Raw genomic sequence first — 23683 nt, 5'->3', positions numbered from 1 at the left:
CTCAGTGTCATTCACACAACAACTATTTCACCATAATGGTATTGGTAACACACAAAAAAAAAAAAATTAATGCAATTAACATTATTTATCAACATCGGATGTAACATAAAACTCTAAAGTGCATAACTGATGAGAACATTTAAAATGTATGTTTTATTGTATATATTAAGGAAACTTACTACCTGAATTTTTACTGTAGAATTTTTACAGTTTTTCCACTGAAATTATAATTATTTTAACAGTGCAATTACATATTTTAATTACACGCTTAAAAATAAATGTTGCAAATGAAGGTTTTGCAATTTAACTATTTCTACAAGGAAACTTTTCATCTATTAAAAGAACATTGACTATTGGAAACCTTTTTGTGTGTGGAATAAAATGGTTTCATGGTTTTAAAGGTCCAAATAAAACCACTGATGCTAAAACAAAAACAAGATTTATTTTTAAAGGTTTAGACAGATAAATACTCAAAAATCCCATTTAGTATTTTTTGGTTTTGTTTGATTTTATTTCAACTAATAATGATTTATTATTATTATTATTACTATTATTATATTAATAATGACCACAAACAAAATCCATAATGCTGTTACTGTAATTGCTTTCCAGTGCTTTGACAGTCTGTCATGCTTTCATCACCTGTACAGGAGCCTATGCAGAAGAAAAATGCGACAGTGCCTACTACTAAGAGCATAAACACCCAAATTGATGCATTATGCATTGTTGTTATGTATTTCGTTTTTTCGCAGACATTTCGAGCAAGGTTTTAACCCATTAAATGCTTCATACATGCAGAGAGCACAATTATCGGGCGGCCTGCGACATTGTATCACTCACCAAATGAAGAGATAACGGAAGCATGAGCAAAAACATCCATAAATACAGGTGACACGAATTGTTGAATTTATTCTGGTCTGGATCATGATACCATCCGCCAGTCAGTGAAGCCCAGACTCCTTGGCGTAGCGTCTGCACAACTTGAGAGCCCATATTTGCAAAAAAATGGTCGCTACAAATATCTCATGCTGAAAGCTGCGAATCCGCACCGCGACCGTCCTCGACTCGCTGCCCCTGCGCGCGATTACATATTTACACAAGCTGCCTCTACATCTTCCCTCGAAAGCGTTTACTTTTCTTTTTCATCGTCCACGCCTTGGCCCCCTGTTTCCCGACATAAAAGCATTGGTTTGGTGCGGTGAAAGGCGGCCAGCAGCATCCTCATGAGCGGAGAGGAGGGAGGGAGGACCGGACTGATTCGCGGAGATGCTCCGCTCCGCTGCTCACTGAGTCACGCGCGCCCCCACCCTGCGCTCTGGAAAATCAGCTCAAATACACAAACGGGACAGCAGGAACTTGCCCATTCAAGCAGCATCGTCATAGCACTTTTTAATAAACAAATAAATAAATAAATAAAAAGAAACAACGCAACGAACGGGTCAGCAGATATATTACATAGACCTTTTATGTAATTTATGTATTTTTTAATTAATGTTGTGTTGCAGTTTTTATAGGGTTTATGATCCCATTGGCCCCCTTGCCATCAGAAATAAAAAGGTGAAAGGTATAATGAATAGATCCACGAAAAAAAGTAAATTATTTATGCAGCAAATTCCATCCAGATGAAACATCACATTCCGAAGAACTCCCCCACTGAAAAAATGGTACATTGCAAACTGTTGCAAACAATTTATATAAGCTGAATTTAAACAAACAAATTAAGTTGAACATTACTACATTTATTTTGTTGTTCAAATTCTACACTGTAAAAATGCAGGCTTCCACACAATTTATTAATGTTGTCCCAACACAAATTAAGTTAATTTAACACTTTTAACAAATTTATGTGGATTGAACATAAAAATAAATTGTCCCAATAAAAACTCAAGAGTTATGTGGTTTCAGCTCATTTTAAATAAGTAGTTTGAATAAAAAATGTTTTTGAGTGTATATAAAAAGTTTCCATTTATTTAAAACTATTTAGTTGAATATTTTTTTTAGTGAAGTTACTTGTGCACTATCAATTTCCCTGCCTGCAATAAACATTTTGACCAATTCTTTTTCAATTTTTCCATAGTTTGTCTAAGAGAAAATGTTATTTTTTCTTCATATCAAATATACTATATCTTGTACAATAACCGTCCCCTCTTTTGTTCACATCACTTCATTTGATATGCAATATTATTTATTATATTGTTAGGATTTTATATTCAAGTATAAAATCTTAAAATGTTTTTATTAAATGATTAGCAGGCAACACAGCGGCTCTGTGGTTTGCACTGTCACCTCAAAGCAAGAAAGTCGCTGGTTCGAGTTACGGCTGGATCAGTTTCTATGTGGAGTTTGCATGTTCTCCCCATGTTTGCATTGATTTTTTTCGGGTGTTCCATGTTCCCTTACAGTCCAAAGACATGCGGGAATTGAATAAAATTGGCCGTAATGTATGTGTGTGCATGAGAGAGTGTTTGCTTTGAGAGAGATTGTTTCCCAGTAGGGTTGCAGCTGGAAGGGCATCTGCTGTGTAAACATACGCTGGATAAGTTGGTGGTTCATCCGCTGTGGCGACCCCTGATTAATAAAGAGACTAAGCCAATATAGAAAATGAATGAATAAATGAAAATAATTGGCACATTTAAAACTGATATAAATGTACACATTTTAGGGTTATTATATTGTTATAAAATGAATATAATATAGGCTATTAGCTACTTTTATGTTGTTATGATTTAAAATTAAGCAAATCAAATATTTCATAGGTCCCAGATGCAATGCCACTGTGTGAAAGTACAGACAACCTAAATTTTACTCCAATAAAGGTATTAGTACATTTGTTTTATTGTACAAAAGTATTTGATTTTAAATGTTGCCTGCAGTATTTAAAGGGATGGCTCACCCAAAAATGAAAATTAACTCACATTTACTTACCCTCAAATGGTCCCAAACCTTTATGGGTTTCTTTCTTCTCTTGAACGAATATATTTTGAAGAAAGCTCTAAATATGTAACCATTGACTTCCATATAGGAAAAACAACTACTATGAAAGTCAGCGGTTACAGCTTTCTTTAAAATATTTCCTGTTGTGTTGAACAGAAGAGAGAAACTCATAAAGGTTTAAAACAAGTAAACGGGAAGAAAATGATTGCATAATTTTCATTTTCCGGTGAACTCTACCCTTAATATTTAAAAGTAAGGGGTTGTTGAAAAAATATTTTATTTTCTTATATTGTCACAAGCTGATAGATTGGACTGATAAATGCTGACCCAACGACAGCTCTTTTCTAATATTTCCTATCTTTCCTAACACATTTGTAACCAAAAATTCCATATTGATAATTCAGAGGTATATATTAGTTCTGAAATTTACGTAAAACTTTTTGATGTATCAATATACAAATACATCATTATGTATTTTTATGTATTATTTAACATTTTGCACTGTGGGCAATCACAAACATGTCTGTTGAATGAGCCAATCAGCAGTGTTTATAGGCAATGAGAGTCAATGAGCAGCATAAAGAGATTTCATTGATTAAAACAGAAGTTTTTGAGAATGCAATACTGAAACAAATGACAGTTCTTAGTGTAAAGGGAATGCTTTTTTGCATGTTACAGGATATAATACATGCAGAATTTGAATGTAAAAATAAATCCATATGCTAAGAGGACTTATTATTAATCTTGTTTTTTTTTTTAAATAAAAAATTATTGTGCTCATAGGATGCTACTGCATGTGCTTACATGAATGTACAGACACACAGAAGTGCAACCAAACACCATATGGCTTCAGAATACATATATAGAACAAGCTACTGTATATTGATTATTATGAAACCTTTAGTCTTTTTAAAGTCTGAAGAGGACAGGCACCCTCAATGCTGTTCAATGGACATGTAGGCTATTATAAATTATGTATTAATAATGTTATTCATGGTCTTTTTGAATCCAATAAAAACATATTTTTAAAAATGCAGTGTAAAATGTTAATATAATTTTGTATAATTGTCCTCTCCTTTGTCATTAAATAAATAAGTAACAAACAAGTGACACTCCCTAGTGAGATAATTTTTAAATATACTTTTTAGGCTTTGGCAATGTTATGTTTTATGTTTTAATTTTTTTAAACCGCCTGATTATCTTAACGAGAGTAAAAAAAAAACAGAACTTTACTAGTCTTTACACTGTTGTTACATAGTCTTTAGATTATTATAAACTGTATGTGTGATTTTGTATGTTAAAAACTGATTCAGATTATACTTTGTTGTTTAAAAGCAAGAAAGCGTAATGCATTATTATTATTACACAAAACTGCGTGAGAGGTACCACAACGTCGATGGCATGCTGATAAAAGGAAAAGTTCCCAGTTCCCACTTTTGTTTTTGCGCTCACGCATCGAGTCACGTGAACGTCTGTAACCAATCCATTTTTAGCTTTTCCTTCTCTCCTCTCGGGTCAGTCGAGTCGGCGGAGCGGAGAGGCGATGGCGGTGCGCCTGTAAAACTCACCAAGCAAACTTTTCAGAGCTCTGGAAAAGTCTTTATATCCTCGCCAGAGGGAAAACCGTGAACTTTCACATCGCTGGCGGAAGACTGAAGCTCGCGCAAGCTTGACTGCGGGAGCTGCTGTGTACGCGCGCGACGTGTCCTTGGCGACGGCTGAATTTCGGGAGTCGCAGTTTGTGAACTTCGGAAAGTGAGAGCTAACGCGTTAGCACGACTCTTTAGCCTGACCGCTCATGTAAAGTACCTTACCTAGACAAACGATGGCTGTGCGGATGTTTTTGTACGGGTAGAAATGTAAGTTAATAAGTAACTTAACTTAGGTAGTGTATAATCGTGTATATTTAGCTTGATTCATTCGCCTGGGATGAGCAGGTACTTTGCACCTGTAGCGCCACACGGTGTAAAAACCCAAGCTCTGGGTATGCTGTTTACCTTTTTAAAAAACAAATATTAAATTAGTTGGTTTTTCATATTAAACTTGAATGGGCATCCTAACAATGTAGGTTTCACTCTAGAATGTAAACAAAAAGTTAGCGTAACGTTAGCGAATACACCGGCTAATGCTGGTGTCACTTCTCACTCCCAGATTGGTTAACTTAGCTGGCTGACGTGGTAACAAAGCAATGCGTCTATTAACCTCTATTAAGCCGGATTTAACCTGACCCACTCTCCATTAATGATATAAAGTGACCTGGCTGGGGTTGTTGGGAACTTTTTGTGTGTGTATGTGCGCCATTGCGGAATACGGCTGTTGGACTAGGCTACTTTGATTTGACATCACTGCACCCTATGGTGCTCCTGCAAGCACCGAGACATGGATGTTCCCCAGGCCGTTTTCCCAAACGGTGAGGGGCGCCTGAGCCTTCAAGACCATGTCTGTACGGAGTCCTCCAACTCCAGGGCTTGGGCTCACTCTGCCCCCGTGTGTCCCCGCTCGCTCTGGACCGCGGTGTTTGACTACGAGGCCAGCGGGGAGGACGAGCTCAGTCTGCGGCGAGGAGACGTGGTGGAGGTCCTGTCGAAGGACGCTGCCATCTCAGGAGACGAAGGCTGGTGGACTGGTAAAATTAACCACCGCGTGGGCATCTTCCCATCTAATTATGTTACGTTCCAACCAGCCATTTACAGAGCGGTTGGGGCTCGAGAAAGCGACCCTTCCGCGCCTGTTCGGATACCTTTTTCTGAACTGGTTCTACAGGAAATTATCGGCGTCGGTGGGTTTGGCAAAGTCTACCGGGGAACCTGGAAGGTGCAGGAGGTCGCAGTGAAGGCAGCTCGACAGGACCCCGATGAGGACATTAAAGCGACTGCGGACAGTGTTAAGCAAGAAGCCAAACTTTTCTCAATGCTTCAACATCCTAACATTATCAAACTGGAGGGGGTGTGTTTGGAGGAGCCCAACCTGTGTCTGGTCATGGAATATGCCCGTGGAGGGACTCTGAACCGTGCTTTGACCGGCAGGAGGATCCCCCCTCACATCCTCGTGAACTGGGCCGTCCAGATCGCCAGAGGCATGCAGTATCTCCACGAGGAAGCGGTGGTTCCCATTATTCACCGGGACCTGAAGTCCAGCAACAGTAAGAGAGTTAACTTACCACACACTCAATAATGCCCCCTTATCTTTACTAAGAGTTACAGGTATTTGCTCTACAGTAGAAGCACTCGAGAGATTGTCACATTGCTATTTCCTTTCGCAATTATAGCAGGTTAATCATTAATCGTATCATTAGCACACCAACCTTTCCCAGAAAAGCCTTCGTTTGGGTTTGAAAGATGGGAACAGAACAGCCACGTGCTTTTTAAGTCTTATGTCATTTATAAATTCAGTCTATAAGGGTATGTAGCACCTATGTTGGCAACTAAGGAAACTGCCTTGCTAAAAGCAATGTGATTCTCAAAGGAAGTCACTAGCTAGTGAAATCGAAGCCCAGAAGAAAAGCTATAAAATTGATGGATGCTCTGAGATTGAATGGAGGCTTTGTAGTTGATGTTAAAGAGACTGCATCCTTCCAGGTCCTTCTGGCAACTTCAACAATTACTCATCTCAGAATACATCCCAGGCTGCAAGACTTTAAATATTTAATTTACAAAAAAGTAAATTTCTAAAGCATTACATGTTTTAAATAATGATATTTATGTAATTAATAAATAAATACATTTAAATTTGTTTGTTAATAATTGATCAATAACTATAGTGATTTAACAGATTAAAAAAAAATCTAAGCAAGTTTTCATCTGTTTCTTTCTATTGAGTTTCATGTTTGATAAGTAAAAGTTTTAAATGCTGAAAAATAAGAAAACATGAAGCTCATAAATATGTTATTAAAATGCCTCTATTTAGCAATCTATTTGTGTTGGGACAACATAAAGGAATTAAGTTAACTTATTAGTTTTTACAGATTTAAGTGGATTAAACATGAAACAATAAAATTTGCCCCTTAACAAATCACTAGAATTGTATTGTTTCACCTTATTTTAAATAAGAAGCTTGAACAAACAACAAATATTTTTTTTTGAGTGACAATTAATGTCAAATTTAATTTTGATATTGATTATAAGGATTTAGTCAGCTGCTTTACACATTTGTTTCTTTTTTTATTTTATACTATAATATTATGCAAGGACTCCCTCCTTTTTTCAGTCTTAATTCTTGTGTTCTAAACAGCAGTGTTTTTCTTTTTTTATACTTGGAAACTGCACAACTATTTTGTTATAGCTATCTATGAATAAATTAGCATATTTAGTAACTGTTTATTTAGTTTTTCATTGAGAATACATGATTACGTTTACTTTATTAATAAAAGGGCAAAGAGACATTATAACTCGGAGGTCGATAGATATTTACACAATGGGTATATTACTTTCCGGTTAGAGCTTTATATAACTATTTTCTATTTCATAAGGTTCCTTTTACAGCATTGACGTTGTAATGTAATTCAAATATAATTAGTTTAAAGATCTAAGCATCCATTTGTTTGTTAAAGTGCAAAAAGAGTCATAAGGCGCCCTCATTAGTGGCAGGCTAGCGTAGAAATTCTATTGAAGATACTGGGGTGAATTTAATTTTCAAATTTGAAAGACATGGTGTGAAAAAATATAATTTAATGCAATTCTTCTTGTTTGGTCTCCCTTTATATCGCATCTCAGCCAGGCAATGAAGGTCACTGTTTTTTAAAGAAGTCATATCTTAAACACTGTAAAAAAAAATTTAGTGGGATGTCAAATAACCGGAACCTCTGGGGCTGGTGGACTGAATTTAAATGTCTGTGTGTATATACCCCATTGTGCTAAATGTGGTCCCACTTAATATTAAGTGGCCTTAGCTAATACACTTACACTGAAATTAATAATTTGTTACAATGTACCTATTGTGTAAATGCATGTTTCTGCAATGTACTTATGATTGATTAAATACCTGCATGTAATTACATTTGTTATTAATTTCTTTAATTACATTGGTAATTACGCTATTGACCATCTCTTATACCTTAACCCACCCTTAAACCTAACCATAATACCAAACCTGTCCCTAGTCCTACCTGTATTCCACCTCAAAAGCACCAGAAGTGTTCTACAATGCATTATGAATACATTAAGTAAATTGTATTTATTCTTTAATGCAAGTACATAGTAGTTACGACCACCTAATATAAAGTGGGGCCAAGACTTATTTACCTGCTAAGAAGGTGTAAACTGTCACAGTATCAGATTTTTTCAAGTTTTATTCATGTTTTGATCATGTTGATAATTTTGAGGTCATTGTGTATATATGACACTGTGGATTTTAAGGACAAAAAAGGAGAATCCTTTATTATATAAAAATCTAATAAATGAATATAATAGTTGCCTACTGAGTATAAACAATATGTGTGGTAGGGCTACAGGATGTTAGAAAAATCCGACGTTGTTTTTCTACAATATATATTAAGATTTTAATATAAGTTCACCAGATTAATTGAATAGCTGTATTTGGAAACATTTAATTAATTTAGATCGATTGGGATGATCAAGTTTTTTTTTTTTTATACAGTGCGTTTGCATAAATTATAATAAATTACAAGCATATAAAGATACAACAGAGAAAAGATAAAAGTTAAATAAACAGTCCTTCATGGTTTTCTGGAGAGTATTGAAGAACAGACATTAAATAAATTAAATTAATTGTTTGAAAATAATATTATTTAATAATGTCTTTATCTTTTAATTTTTATTAAATAATCTAATCCTTCGAAGTGCCTATTGTGAATACCTACACTGCGATATGGATGCTCAAATGATATATCGTGAGTCCCTAATATGTGGTTAAATGACATCTTTATTAAATATTTTCAATGTTCCATTTATTTCTACTCACTGTTACTGTGAGGCAGGGACAACATCAACCCATAGAACAATAATTTGCTATGCGTTCCCTCAATTTTTTTTAAATGGTGTGTTTTAATTTATAGGTTAAATAATGTCTATGTAAAACCTTGACAACACTTTAAATGCTATGGTTGGTCTTGTGACTTTTGAAGCTGTTATGTGTATTTAAAATTACAAAAATGTTTCTTAAGATCTTCTGGGTGCATTCAGGGTTTGTTGAGTTATGTTTACAAACAGAACTCATTTATTGAATTAAACTTATTTAATTGAATGAAACTCCTTTAGTTGAATGAATAATTGAAACCCCCCGCTATAAACCAATAGGACAATCTTGGGTCTTCCGGGTTTTGGCTCATCCCTTCACCACATTATTGTGCCTGACAAAAGAGCAGACTATTTGAAAACTGCACCTGCGTTTCAGCAGTAGGTTTGAGTCATTTGCTTGAGCAGAGTTTCTCAGTCTAAAGTTGCACCCAACAAGTGAAATGCCACTAGCTGTAGAAATGATGGCTTCTGAATGAGTGTGACCCTTGGCAGGTTGTGAAGTTGAGAGGTTAGAGTTTGAACAGCTGGTGTCCTCCTTGAGAAACGGCCTGTCTGCTAACAAGGTTCAGAAAATGCATCTGAAAGAGCTTCACATTAAGAATCACCAAGCATGAATATACATATTATGTTTGTTTTAAGGCTGGGCGATATGGCAAAAACGCAGTCTTTGATCAACAATTGTTTTCCATATTGAACAATAAAGATATCTATTTCTATATCAGTTCCAGATTAAAAAGATTACCCCAACAATGACTGAAGCCACAAAAATGAGAGGGTCCATTAAGCACCATAACCTATTTTTGGTGGCTGATAATTTTTGGCTGTCAAAAATTCAGTGCATCTTTAATATCAACACACTTCTAGATTCCCATTGTTGCAATTTTTTGCTGTGTGTTAGATCAACAGAGTAAAAACGCACAGAGCTTATCATTCTTATCGACATCAATTGTATCGCGATTCAATATAATATTGTTTATCGGCCCAGCCCTAGTTTGTTTGATGATCAATTTTTTTTTTTTTACTGCTAAAAAATGTTTATTTCTTAACTCTGTGTAGTGTTTTTCCCCTTAGTGTATCAAAGTAGTTAAAGGCAAGGATTTCTTTCATGTGAATGGAGATATTTGCCCTTATTTTCTAAAACAACTCTATAGCTGCAGGGGATACTACATGGCTATCATGTTTCTAAGTCATAGATGGAGTTGGGAAAGACCCTAATGCTTATCTGCCTTTGGTATGCTACACATTGGTTAACCAATACCTAGAAAAGGCCTATCAGTGGTTGCATTTAAAAGTTAAGTAACTTTTTAACAGTGGCTTAACCGGTCTGATTGATACTCACACAGACCGGTCTGATTGATACTCACAAAAATCTTTCTACTTAAATGCCGTCTTGACTGCTGCATGAATTTTAAAGTCTTCTATCATTGCCATCTAAATGTATTCAGCTGCTTTGTTGGATGAATGTATAAACAAGCTGTTTGTGATATGTATTACTGTTGAATAGTTTGTTTTAAATTAAGGCTATACATTATTTGATAACGCAGTAGAAATAATAATACTACAAGAGATTATTACTGTTCTAAAAAAGTTAATGTGTAATTTATTAAAGTGATGTGAAATCTGTATTGTTATCTGGCATTAGGCATGGGATGAAAATTGTTTACGTGGATTGGAAAAGTCAACATTTTAAAACCGCCAAAATTTCTGGTTATACTGTTCCCACTGTATGTGTAAGATTTTATTTATTTATTTTTTTGCTTTTTAGGGCAACAGTATTTCCAACGAAAAGATGCTGTTTTAAAATGTAAAAAAAAATCTGTATTTTTGAAACTAATAAAGACTGCAGAGTCAGTGATTTATTTTGAATTATTTAGTCTGACGTATTTACCGCTCCAAAATATTTTAAATGTTTCTCAAAATCAAATATAATGGGCCCTATCATACACCCGGCGCAATGTGGCGCAAGGCGTGGCGCAATACTTGTTTGGTAGTTTCAGCTTGGCGCAAGAGTCGTTTTGAGGCGTTGCGCTACGCTGTTTAAATAGCAAATGCATTAGCACTCATTTGTGCGTCCATAGGTGTTCTGGTCTTAAAAGGAAGACGTTCTGAGGCGCACTGCTGGCGCGTCGCTATTTTGAGAAACTAAAATAGATTTTTCATTAGACCAAAACAAACCCGGTCTAAACTCCAGCGCAGAGTTGAGAGTTGCAGAGAGCAATAGGCAAATATCTTTACATATGAAAAAATTTAAATATTGAGGAAATATATAGAATGTAATAAGAATAGATATAGGATATAAATATAAAGGATTAAAATATTACAAAACATATTATTTTCTAGCCTAAATAAATATGAAAAATCACTGCTTTTATGTCTTCTTCATCTCGGGAGGCTTTTTCAGTTCATTCATAACAATTTGCTTTTGTATAATGTTATTATTATTAGCAGTATTATTTAATATATCAATATTTATATTTGTTTTATTAAAAACAAGCTTAGATTTGCCCACCTGTCAGGTTTTAGACCATAAGGGGCACAATATTTGTTTTAGGATATAACTCAGGTTTTTGAACACACTTTAATAATGTTAATATTGTTCATTTATTTGTTTGCTGGAAATTAGAACTGAATTTAGAAATAGTTTTGAAACGAATATTTGCGCTTAACAAACGCAATTAATTATTTATAGATTAATTGATGTCTGTGTGTAAAGGTTTCCCTATCCAAGAGCGAAAGTAAAAGTGATCCATATCTCTCATTCTCACGCAGTAGATGCTCTGTTTAACAGTTTTTTGTTAAAAAAAACTGTCAACTGTTAACTGTTTGCTAGTGAAATGCTCAGTTTTTCGACTTACTTTACGTCCTGTAAATAGCGAATGCGCTTATGGCGCAACGCAGCTGGCTCTTAAAGGGAATGGGAGATGAGACTCTAATTGGTTTATTCTCAAAACACACCTATAACTCATTAGGAAAATAAACTCAACCCTTTTAGACCATGCGCCATGGCGCAAAGTGGATTTTCCCGTCCTTAAATTAGCAAAAATGCGTTCTGACACCCTGAACGCGTTTGCGCCCTGCGTTTTGCGCTCTGTGCATGGACTGTCAAAATAGAGCCCATTGTGTTCAAAGGGGGAAAAAGTTTTTGTTTTTTTACCCAGACATTTAAAAGGGTGGTCCAGAATGTAATTTTAAGGCCTGGTTGTGTTTATAAGATGCAAAGCAATGTGTGCTCATGTTTCACTTGAAGGAAATCATGTTATTTTTTCATTTTTCTCACTTTGATTATACACAGCTACTCAGCTAACATGAAAACGACTGTCAAATTTTCTAGTTCCTCTGAAAGGCCCGCCCTTAAGTGACTCTGATTCGTCATCGTCATAATGTGCTGCGATTTGCGGATCGGCTCCACGTCACGCCCGTAAAAGCACACGCTTTGCTGTGTAAACAATCAGTCAACTTCCTGCCTGCTCACTAAAATAAAATCTGACAAGTGTCTGTAATGAGTGAAAATGGGGTGCGGCTCCGCCATTGTGTGTGTGTGTGTGTGTGTGTGTGTGTGTGTGTGTGTGTGTGTGTGTGTGTGTGTGTGTGTGTGTGTGTGTGTGTGTGTGTGTGTGTGTGTGTGTGTGTGTGAATGTTGTGTGCGTCTATGTGTGTGTGTGTGAATTTGTGAACTTTTTGTAACAAGCGCATGTGCATGGGAGTTTTTTTTTCTTTTTCTCTGATGCTCGGATTAAGTTATTTTCTTTAAATATCTTGACAGAAGAATAAAGCACAAGATGTGGCATGCTACCTGTGTGAGCCTTGATTTTTTTTTTCTGCTGCTACCACCACTAGGTGAGCTATTCTGTATTTTTTTAACTCTACACATTACACGACGTCTTTCACATATATCCGGAATATGCAGGTGTAAGTAATGTGAATCATCCACATATCTTTCGCGACTTCATTATCTGAGATGTGAAACGCATGGAAAAGCTGCCTGAAGACAATCAATGCGAAGTCGCGCACACAAATAAGAGACACGAACATGCTGGTGGAGTGTGTGTGTGTTTACAGCAGTTTGACTGATAAATACGAATTTGTTGCTAAATCTTTGCGGTGTAAAGCAGCATTACCCGTTGTTTACATTGTTGCTACATCATACTGTTAACGCTAGACACTGTACATGTCATGATCAATTTGAACAAATATAAACACTTACAGGTTGTAGTTCACAGCTTCTGCTTTGAGGAGATTTTAGCCGAATCCAGCACTGAACTGGGAGAGATTCTGGAAGCTTTTTTGTCAAATCATGCTTGCTATGTATTTTATAATTCTCTGGAAGATTATTAATATTGAACTGTAGGCACTTCTGTCTTTATGTCGTGTCCTTTGGAAGCCCAAATACAGAAACAGACAAAGCTCTATGGAAACAGCCGTGTTTGGATGCATTTTTACCCTTATCTCTGCTATAACATTTCAGCGCCTCTGGCCACGCCCCTTAGCTGCACAGTTTGTGTGCACAGTAAACAAACCTTTGTGATCTCACAGGGGGCGGAAGTATTTTTTGTAGTCCCCAAAATTCGTTCATTGTAGGCTTTGCTAAGCTAAATCTGTAAAAACCAAGGTCCCCTTTGCATTGAACTTAGAACTTTTTACATTCAGAGATGCTGTTTATGTTCACACAACTACATTACACATTAACTAAAGTTTAAAATATGATATCATAGTGGACCACCCCTTTAACAAATATATTTTAAAACAGTAATCACAATAACTGTCAAATAAATGTTATTTTTATCCAAGATTATCACACCCTCAGAATCATATACCGGCCCATGCCTATCTGGCAGTATTTAAGGTGCTCAAAAATATTTATTTTATTATCAGTACTGAAACTGTTGCATTGTGAATATTGTTGTGGAAGTTGTGACGCATTTCTTTTTTTAATTTATGTCTCAGTGGAAAGTTGAAAAGGTCATTGTTTATTTGAAACAGAGCATTTTAAAACATTATATTTCTTTACTTGATAGACATCTTGAATAAAAGTGTTCGTTCCTTTATAAATATCACTGTCATTTGAATGTAGTGCAGTGGATTTCTGTTTGTGAATGAATTGTTATTATAGCAATTAAGTAGCATCTGTTAAATTAGCTGAGTATTTCCAGAACAATAAAATAGATGGCATTCCACTATCAACAATAGACACGAAGTGGCACCCTGCCCCCGTTCAGCATGGCAGTGCTACTGTTAACGCAACTCAGTTTGTTCATCTCTCCACAGTATTGTGACAAACAACACTAGAAGCTTGCTGACCTTAATTGAAAAAGTAACGTTTGTTTGCTTAGTGCTGCACTCAGGACACCCACCCATCACGAACCAGGACCCTTACTGCTCCGTTCCTAAGGAGGACTCCTTGCCCATTCAGGTTGCACTACATTGTTTAGCAGGTTAAAGGTGGAGGGTACATTTTTAGAGAGGCCCGAACAGCTAAGTCAAATACTAGTCTCTCAAAAATAAGAAATGAAACCAGATTTGCTTTGTGCCCACTCTTGCTTATCTGATCAATGATTACCTTTAAGATATAGCAAATAGTGAATGAAATGATGTTTTTGTGGCCTAATCTTTTAATACCTCACTCAAAGGAATGTCGCTAACGAGGGGGCAAAAGCTTAACATAAGTTTGCACAATGGAATGGTCAAGCACTGGTTGCTAGGTGACTGCCAACTCGAGAATGCACCGACTCCTAGGCCTGAAAGGCTTATTTTCATTATTTTTAATCTCCTCAATGGCCGCTGTTTTCTCTCCAAGACAGGGAGCTTCCCCTGATTGGGGGTAAAGAATATTGCGGAACTGTAGCCAGCAGTCCCTGTGAAACTCGGCACTTTGCCACACTCCAAAAAAAACTTGCTTTTGCAATTTTAGGCACATGAAGTGAAACGTTAAGGAATCTCAAGCATGTGTGCTCTCCAAAATGCTCTCTCACACACACACACACACACACACACACACACACACACACACACACACAAACACACATTCTGACTGACAGTGGAGAGAACAATTGCCTTGTTGGAAGGATAGAGGGACCGTGGCAAACATACAACAGGCAGCGGTTATTGTCTCATGATCTAAAGATGATTTTCTGCCCCATAAAATGGACGCCATTGAAATCTAAAGGGAAGAAGAAACCTTTAAGAAAAGAGTGGATGAATCAAAGTTGTATTGAAGTACTAGCTTAAAAGTTTTTGTATTCCAGGTAGGCCTGGGCTGGGCGATTATGGAGCTTTTTTATTTCAGATTTTTATCCACAAAGGAAAATTACAGTTTAAATGACAATTTTACAATTACCCCAGCACCACCCCCCATAACCCTTTATAATAATTATAGAATATATAAATGCCAAAAGCTGTTATTTAAAGATTAAATTTAACAAGATCCATTTATAATTGCATTCAAGACTTTTATTATTAAAATTATACAATTACAGTGAAAGTAAATTCATATGATTGTTAAAAAGGGGAAGTTTTTACAGCAGCATTGATTCCAACATTAGATCGCTGACAGTTCCTTCATACGCATGTCTTCTCTATTAATTGTCTTATCCTTTTGTTCTTACTGTGAGAAATGCAAGGTGTGACACACAGGTTCAAATGCGTGTGTCCGATGGTAAATGCATGTTTGAAAGCCTCGAATTATGATGTTTTTTTTTGTTTTGTTTTTTGGTGGGTGTGTTTGTGCATCCATGTTTTTTTTTTACTTCACAGAGTGTAACATTTATTTTAAGATCTTCCCTGCTCAGCGCTCGCTGAGGCTGCCATGTTGTTTGTGTATTTTTTTGGAAAATATGGGGGGGACTACGGGAACCCAGAGGAGAGCATCATGTGTTAGGATGAAAATTATTTTTATTTAAACACGTTGATGGAAACTTCACACTTGGTTTAATTGATAAAATCGATTTATTACCTAGCCCTAATTCTAGGTTAATTTCAGATCAGATAACCATTTTTGTTATAAGAAAGCATTGATTTTGTATGAATATTACTTATTTATAGTAAGACTGCCATAATACATAATGAAATGGATATTGAACCCTTACTGTAGATTATTATGTGTACACTAAGGATGCACCAATCAGGATTTTTGGAGCCGATGCCAGTACCTATTCCTCATCATGGTGATCGACAGATACAGAATACCGATTCTAAAGCTTCAAGCTTTAAATAACTTTACCATCGCATAAAGCCTATTTTCCCCTTTATGTAGGATGCTTAAGTGGATATCTCTCCTTTCCTAGTAGAATAAATGAAGAATGTTGCATATAATCCCTTAAACACACCCTAATATGACCATTTAGTGTGGACACATCATGATCAGAAGCAACTTTCAGAAACGAATAGATAAAACAGATAAAAATTTGGTAAAAAAAATTACTAACTATGCAATTTGGAATCATAGCAAGTAATGGATTGATAATTAAACGTGCCTCAATGAATAAAAAGAAAAAAGCACCTTATTCTGCTTGTAAATCAGTAAACAAAGATGATCAGTTCATGTTATCGGCCAGATTAGTGAGTACGGATCGAGTCATGAAATGTGAGTATCGGCCGATTTATCAGAGTATCCCTGGTGTACAAATCTCAGCCAATAGCTTAATGGAATACTTATGTAAATGTTGGCCCCAATGGCGTGGTGCAGGGATGATATCATACCCGGAAGAAGAATGTGCTGTGGTTTTCTTTGCGATTTTACAATGGGTTTTTTGATTTGTCTGTAAAATAACATTTGTGGTGAACAACTTAATAGTTTTGGGTGTTTCAGGTTTATATATAAAATATATTTCAGCATTTAATTGTATGATTGTTTTTAATTATTAGACAGCACATTTTAATCATTTATCTGTTTAATAACATAAATTATTGTGCATACAAATGATGAATTAGATTGAGATGTTCTTTTCTGCATTCAAAAGCAGAATAACCTGTGCAGTTATTAGTCAATGAAACAAACTGTGTAGTTTTTTTTTTTATTCATAGTTGTTAAGGAGATAAAGTCCTTATTAGAAAACCGGTATTTCAACGCTGAAATCTGACTGGCATCTTCTTCCTTGTTGCATTAATAAATATAATGCTGATTTCTTTATCACCATTATTGTACTGAACATGTGAAAATGTCACAATCATACCAAACATTTTACATTGTATTAGGTACAAGAGTGTAGGAGCGTAGTCAAGGCCAGTCCTCTCCAAAGTTTGTTGAAAAACACGTCTTAACTTTCCCAGGCCTCATGAAATGTGTCCAAAAATAAAACTACTTAGTTACCCCCTCAAGACGTGATGGGATAGCAGTCAAGGTCAAATTAATCAGACACCATTATCAACTGAGGGCCTTCCTATTTATCACGTATTGATGTTGATAAACGTCTCAAGTTGTATAATTGTCAAGGACAGAATCAGTGAGAAATAATACTTCTTCTGACCCCAGGATGTTCCCAGCTTCAAAGAACGCTGACCTATATTCTCATGTTATTTGTCATTTGGTACAAGACTGTATTGTAAACTTGAGCGACTTGTATGTCATTCTGAGATCTTATGTATAACCTTGAAGATTACACTTTATGATAAAAGAGTGCAACTATGATTATGCCCTTAGCATTTCTGCATTATTCATTGACATTAATGCTCAAAGGCTCACGCATAGAACTCATTTTTATCATACTTTAAAATGGCTTGTCTTAACTGTATCAGTTTTCGGTTTTATTCGTTGCATTTTAACTTTAATAAATACTGAAGAATTTCTACTAGTTTATAATGTATGTATTAGATATAACTAAAACAACTCTCTCTGTCCTTTTGCCCTCCATAGTTTTATTACTTGAAAAAATTGAAAATGATGACATTGGTCGAAAAACCCTGAAGATTACTGACTTTGGCCTTGCTCGTGAGTGGCACAAAACGACCAAAATGAGTGCAGCTGGCACTTACTCCTGGATGGCTCCTGAAGTCATCAAGTCTTCTCTGTTTTCCAAAGGGAGTGATGTCTGGAGGTAAGCTGTTATTTTAAGTTAATTACAATGTTTGACAAAAAGTCTGTTATTAAAGAAAATGAGATACTTGAAGTTAGACTGTCAATTTTTAGGCATATTATGAGCACTACAAACTTGTCCAAAATTCAGACAGAATAATTATCCATCAATGACACATAATTTCAGCCAGATTTAAGACACATATGGGTCAGAGACACAACATAGGTCAGTATAATTACAGACTGAATGTTTTACCCAATACTTTAGCTTGCTAACTCAACTGTACTGGATGAGTTTCAAATCAGTGACTTAAAAGAGGCAGTTTCAGTTAAGATGGTGCCTTAAAGGTGACTTTGGATGGAAATTTTACTTTTGTAGATTTGTTTTTTGTTCAGTTAGGTTTATGCTGTATCTGCCTGCTTAGACAAGTTGTAAAGACATACAGTTTTTTTTTTGTAAACTGTCAACTGTGGCGTGATGGATAAGGCACTGCCCTCATAAACCAGTAATTGTGGTTTATGAGCATTAGAGGGCCACAACGGTTAAGAAGTTGGACTTAAAATACTTCAAAATGTAATTAAAGTGTTTCAGGTTCGATTGCCGGTCCCAACGTGAATGAACTGCACTCTCCATCTTCGATATACAGTAAAACACCTAACCCCTTGCTCCCTGGATGCTGGACAATACTCAGTACACCTCATATATATATGCTATTGCTGAACCATTTGAATTTTGTGGCAGTTTAGATGTAACTAGCTAGTTCTTTACATCTGCACCTCTTTGTGTGAACTGTTAGTAAAGGGGCTATCAATGGTGTTTTTAATTTCTCAGATTTTAAGCAATAAAGTATTCCTGCACGGTCTGCTTTGTGTTCGGATGCAATTTTAGAGTCTCATATAGGCATTCTTACACTGAATGTCAGCTTCAGAAGGGGCAACTGTGAAATTGATTAGTTTTATATATAAAGGGACGGAGTGGGCAAAACTCTTCCTAGAAGCAGTGGGGAACACTTACTTTTATGTGCAAAATTATTTTCGTCGGATTGCTTAATGACCTTGTGCTAACTGAAGCTGGACTCGTATCAAAATTGCATTTAAAGGGGATAGCTGTACCTACAATTTGTCTGATATATTTTATAGTACAATTCTTATTTGTATCGTCTGGTTTTTGTTATCAAATTCCAGGTACTGCTCATTTTTGTTTAGAATCAGAGTTCATCATTAAAGTGCAGAGCCATTTGTATCAGTGGGGTGCTGTTGGTTTACAAACTAACCAGCACAGATTGTGCAGCTGAGCATTTGTTAAATTTGTTCGTATGCAGATGTTTGTTTGAATATATTTCACATTGATAATGGCTGACTGCAATACCAAGCAATAATAAATCATACCCAGTGATTATACGCATGGGTGAGGACCCATCTTGATTTTACTTTCTGTCATTATAAGCTTCAATTACTCTGTCTGTCATGCAAGCAAAAATTAGCAGAAGCTAAAGGCTTGGCTGGTACTGTGTTTGCTGTGCTGCTTTAGCTTTATATATATATATATATATATATATATATATGTGTGTGTGTGTGTGTGTGTGTGTGTGTGTGTGTGTGTGTGTGTGTGTGTGTGTGTGTGTGTGTGTGTGTGTGTGTGTGTGTGTGTGTGTGTGTGTGTGTGTGTGTGTGTGTGTGTGTGTGTGTGTGTGTGTAGTTTTTTCAGACATAGAAAAACAAGGAAAAACAGATCCATCATGAAACAATAGTCTGTGCAAAATGTAAAATAAAGCATAAAACAAGGGAAAATGGCAACATGCAGGACATATATGACCCACAAAAAGAAACGCCAATAGATGTAAAGAGAGAGAAAAAACTCACAAACCTTCAGAAATTAAACAACACTATTAGTCTTTATGGTGTTTTATATCCCACATTTTATTAAATTTCCCAGAAGTGGTATATCTAATTCTTTATAAAATGTAAAGTGGAGGTGAGTCTAAGAAGCCAGTAAAAAAAAGCCTATTATTTTTCTTCTAGAAACAATGGATAACTTTTTCAACTATAATCATGCCATACTGAACAGGTAATTGTACATTTTGGTTAAGAGTCTCCAGAAACTCTGATCAGCCAAAAATGACATGATTGGGTGAGGAAGTAAAACACAGTTGTAAACCTTAGCTAAGAACTGAAATATTTCTAGCCAAAAAAATCTGAATTGGAACACAGGACCAAAATAGATGTGCTAAGGTACCCTCAGTAGCTTTACACTTGTCGCATATGGGGGAAACCGAGGGATATAATTTACTAAGCTTTGCTTTAGAACAGTAAAGTCTGTGTAAAACTTTGTTCTGAATAAGGTTGTGTCTAATTTTGGTTTATCTTTTCAAGAATCGATCGGTACCAAGCCATTCCTGATCTAGCAGCCTCAGTGAGGGTCGATGTGAGCAGCAGTTTATTAGCATTTAAAGAGATAACAGGGAAACAGCTTGATGTGCACTGAGGGTTTTTTGACAGGGTAAAAAATAATGTTTTTTTACACTATTGAGAAATTGAGAAATTTGACCAAAGTAAGCTATAGACTTAAAGATGCTAGGAATCATGTTGTTAAATTGACATCCAATGTCACCTTTTCATAGGTAAACACCAAGTGAGCTCACTAGGTTTTAAAGCTGACCTTATGGAGTATTTAGTGTTTGTTTTTAGGTTCACAAAAACTTTGTCAGTTTGTGGTGTCTAATGCTGTTCCAGCTCCCCATTACAGTGTATTGCCTTTTACCAGAAAAAAAGAAAGAAAAAAAAACATATTCCATCATTAACCTGGCTGAAATTGTATTGTAACAGTATAAGTACTGTTTATCTGTCCATTGACACTTTTTTGACCATGTTGACACGTCTCATGCGTTTTGTTTTCTCTCCAGTTATGGAGTCCTCCTTTGGGAATTACTGACTGGAGAGATTCCTTACCGTGGCATCGACGGTTTGGCAGTTGCTTATGGCGTGGCCGTCAACAAATTAACCCTTCCAATTCCATCTACATGCCCAGAGCCTTTTGCCAAGCTCATGGAAGGTAGTTCACTTGTGCTTTTCTTGTTTAACTCTAATGCAAATAACTAACCTTATGCATGAATTATTCTTATTGTCACTTTGTACATGGTAGACTTAGGCCCTATCCCAATTCTACCCCTTAGCCTTCTTGGTGTCCCAATTCTCTTAAGTGTAAAGGCGTAGGGCTAAGGGGTAGGAGTAGATACCCCTTCGAACTGAGATTTTTCAGGACCACATTCGAAACAAAGGGGTAAGAAAATTTCCCAGAATACACCAGCCACAACGACAGCATAGTTGCACCCAGAAGAGAGAAGATGAACATATTAGTATTTTTTTGTGGTTTTACGAATTATTACAACAAACAAGAATAAGTTTTAAAATATTCATTATCGCGTTTGTTTTTTACCACCATACTTAAAAAAGAAAAAAATAACTATTTCTATCGGGTACAAAAATAAAATTAGGATTGGGCCTAAGACTTACTTAACAATTGGACACATCTATATATACTGATATGAAAGAAATAATTGATTTCCTTGTTCTAATGATACATTTTATACTGAACAAGCAGTTTTATATGTACTGCATCTGAATCAAACTCTGACTGCCATCAGTTTCTTTTCTATGCATTATTATATTCATATACAGGGTATGTGTGTATATAATTCCTATTAAGTCCCTGAGCAGAGTGAGAACTCTATTGAAATTGCTTAATTTATATTAGTAGTATAAACACAGCAGTGCAATTGATTTGTGAATTATCTTGTTTCATTCAAAATGGGTCACTTGTAAGCTCCACTGACTATTGGTTATGCTGAAATTAGCTATTCATTGGCATAAAATGAAACATTTTTCTGCTGGTTCGAACCTCGACGTTTCTGTGTGGAGTTTGCATGTTCTCCCTGCATTCGTGTGGGTTTCCTCCGGGTGCTCCGGTTTCCCCACAGTCCAAAGACATGTGGTACAGGTGAATTGGATAGGCTAAATTTTCCGTAGTGTATAAGTGTGTATGGATTGGTTTCCTAGAGATGGGTTACAGCTGGAAGGGCATCCGATGCTTAAAACATATGCTGGATAAGTTGGCGGTTCACTCCGCTGTGGCGACCCCGGATTAATTAAGGGACTAAGCCAAAAGGAAAATGAATGAATGAATCTGCAATGATAACCTACAAGAAGTCCAATTTCTTTGTCATTTGTAGAATGTTGGGAGCAGGATCCACATATCCGTCCATCCTTTGCAGCCATCTTGGAGCAGCTGACTGCCATAGAGGAGGCTGTGATGGCCACCATGCCTCAGGATTCCTTCCATTCAATGCAGGAGGACTGGAGAGTAGAGATCCAGGAAATGTTTGATGAGCTGCGCACTAAAGAAAAGGTCAGATGATGAAAACTGTCTGTCTGCTTTCTGTCTGTATTCTGAACTGGTTATACGGGCTATAGTTTCAATTGGTTTTGTTTTGCTTTCTTATCAGATATGGCTCAGATTTGAACAGGGTAGCATTGTTTATTGCAATCCTCTTAACAAAGCCATCTATTAGCAATGAAAGGGCCTTAAGTGTTTAGTTCAGTTAAGTTAATATGATAAGCTGCTTCCGGTCTTAGCAGCTTGTTATGTTCAAAAGGATTTGCCATTGGTTGATCAAGTTTGCCTTGTTTTCCTGCAAGTCAGCTGAAACTTCATGTAGAATTCCTGATATTGTGTGACACAGTACAAGTCCTGGTTTTGAATCAGATAATTCTTTTTTTTTTAAGAGTCATTCTAAGTCATTCTAAACCGAAGACTTCCATGATGCACCAAATGAACGTTTACTCACCAGTCAATAATTTGTTCATTTGTTAATTAGTTGTCCAAATCGTACGTCCAAGTGTGTTTCTTGGCCGAGTGCCCCAAAAGCTCCTTACAGAAGTTATTCATAAGAGATTAGGCCAACAGCTTTACTCCATGTGGGTAGAAAACTGTTTTGATTAGCGCTTAACAATTCTGTCTGCAAGTTTTATACATGCGGATTATTCTGTTTTAGAGATGCAAAGAACAAATAGACTTGCTGGTTGATTCCAAATAAAGAGCTGTATTTTCATTATCATGTTCTTTGTGTAGACAAGAGCAGAACTGAATCTGAAAGAGTATTTGTTCACAATAAAATGTTTATTCACTTGCTCATATGTGGGTAACACACTTAAGCCTGTTTATACTAGGTGCATTCTCTAGTTCGCTTGAATGCACTCAACGAATGTGATGTCATCGCTCTTTGCAGAAGTTCACTTTGGGTGTGCGCGACATGATTTCGATTTGAGTTGAGTTGAATATGAATCACTTTGAAGAGATTTTGTCTGAAATGGGTACGACTGCACAGACATCTTTATGGGGTAACCAAATGGCCCATAATTCTTGGATAGAAATTGCAACGGCAGTGAGAAAGGAGGAAAGTTTTTGTAAAAGTTTGGAAAAACCTGAGGGATAAGTTTGTTAAAGCCAAAACAGATTATTTGTTTACAGAACATTTTTTTTTCACCATTCATTTTGAATTTAAAATAATTTAATAGTTACAAAGCTATAATTAAGGAACAAATTAATTATTTGATAACTGAAAAAGAATATTTAAACCTATCGCTTTTTTAAACTTAACATACTGATGCTCTGTTTTTTTTTTGGACTTCATTGGTCATAATGGTTTATTCTATAATAAAAAATATATTTGTAGAGCAACCCATATTCTGTTGTCATTAATATTTTCAT

The 23683-nt window shown here is 36.0% G+C and overlaps 2 protein-coding genes across 6 annotated transcripts in view; one reads left to right on the top strand and one right to left on the bottom strand.

Moving 5' to 3' along the window:
• Positions 1-1255, bottom strand: part of pcnx2 (pecanex 2) — a 52013-nt gene extending 50758 nt beyond the window's left edge. For all 3 annotated transcript variants that reach the window (XM_087279193.1, XM_087279194.1, XM_087279195.1), the window contains exon 1: positions 841-1255. In XM_087279193.1, coding sequence (XP_087135319.1) covers positions 841-993 — 153 coding nt within the window. In that variant the 5' untranslated portion in view covers positions 994-1255. The remainder of the gene's footprint in view (positions 1-840) is intronic.
• A 3196-nt stretch (positions 1256-4451) lies between these two features.
• Positions 4452-23683, top strand: part of map3k21 (mitogen-activated protein kinase kinase kinase 21) — a 32147-nt gene continuing 12915 nt past the window's right edge. For all 3 annotated transcript variants that reach the window (XM_087279262.1, XM_087279261.1, XM_087279260.1), the window contains exons 1-4: positions 4452-6076; positions 17758-17938; positions 20820-20968; positions 22146-22321. In XM_087279262.1, the coding sequence (XP_087135388.1) occupies positions 5314-6076; positions 17758-17938; positions 20820-20968; positions 22146-22321 (1269 nt within the window). In that variant the 5' untranslated portion in view covers positions 4452-5313. The remainder of the gene's footprint in view (positions 6077-17757; positions 17939-20819; positions 20969-22145; positions 22322-23683) is intronic.

The sequence above is a fragment of the Danio rerio genome, chromosome 13 (assembly GCF_052040795.2).
Source record: "Danio rerio strain M-AB ecotype USA chromosome 13, GRCz13ab, whole genome shotgun sequence".
Lineage (NCBI taxonomy): Eukaryota > Metazoa > Chordata > Actinopteri > Cypriniformes > Danionidae > Danio > Danio rerio.
This window is presented reverse-complemented; position numbering and strand designations above follow the sequence as displayed.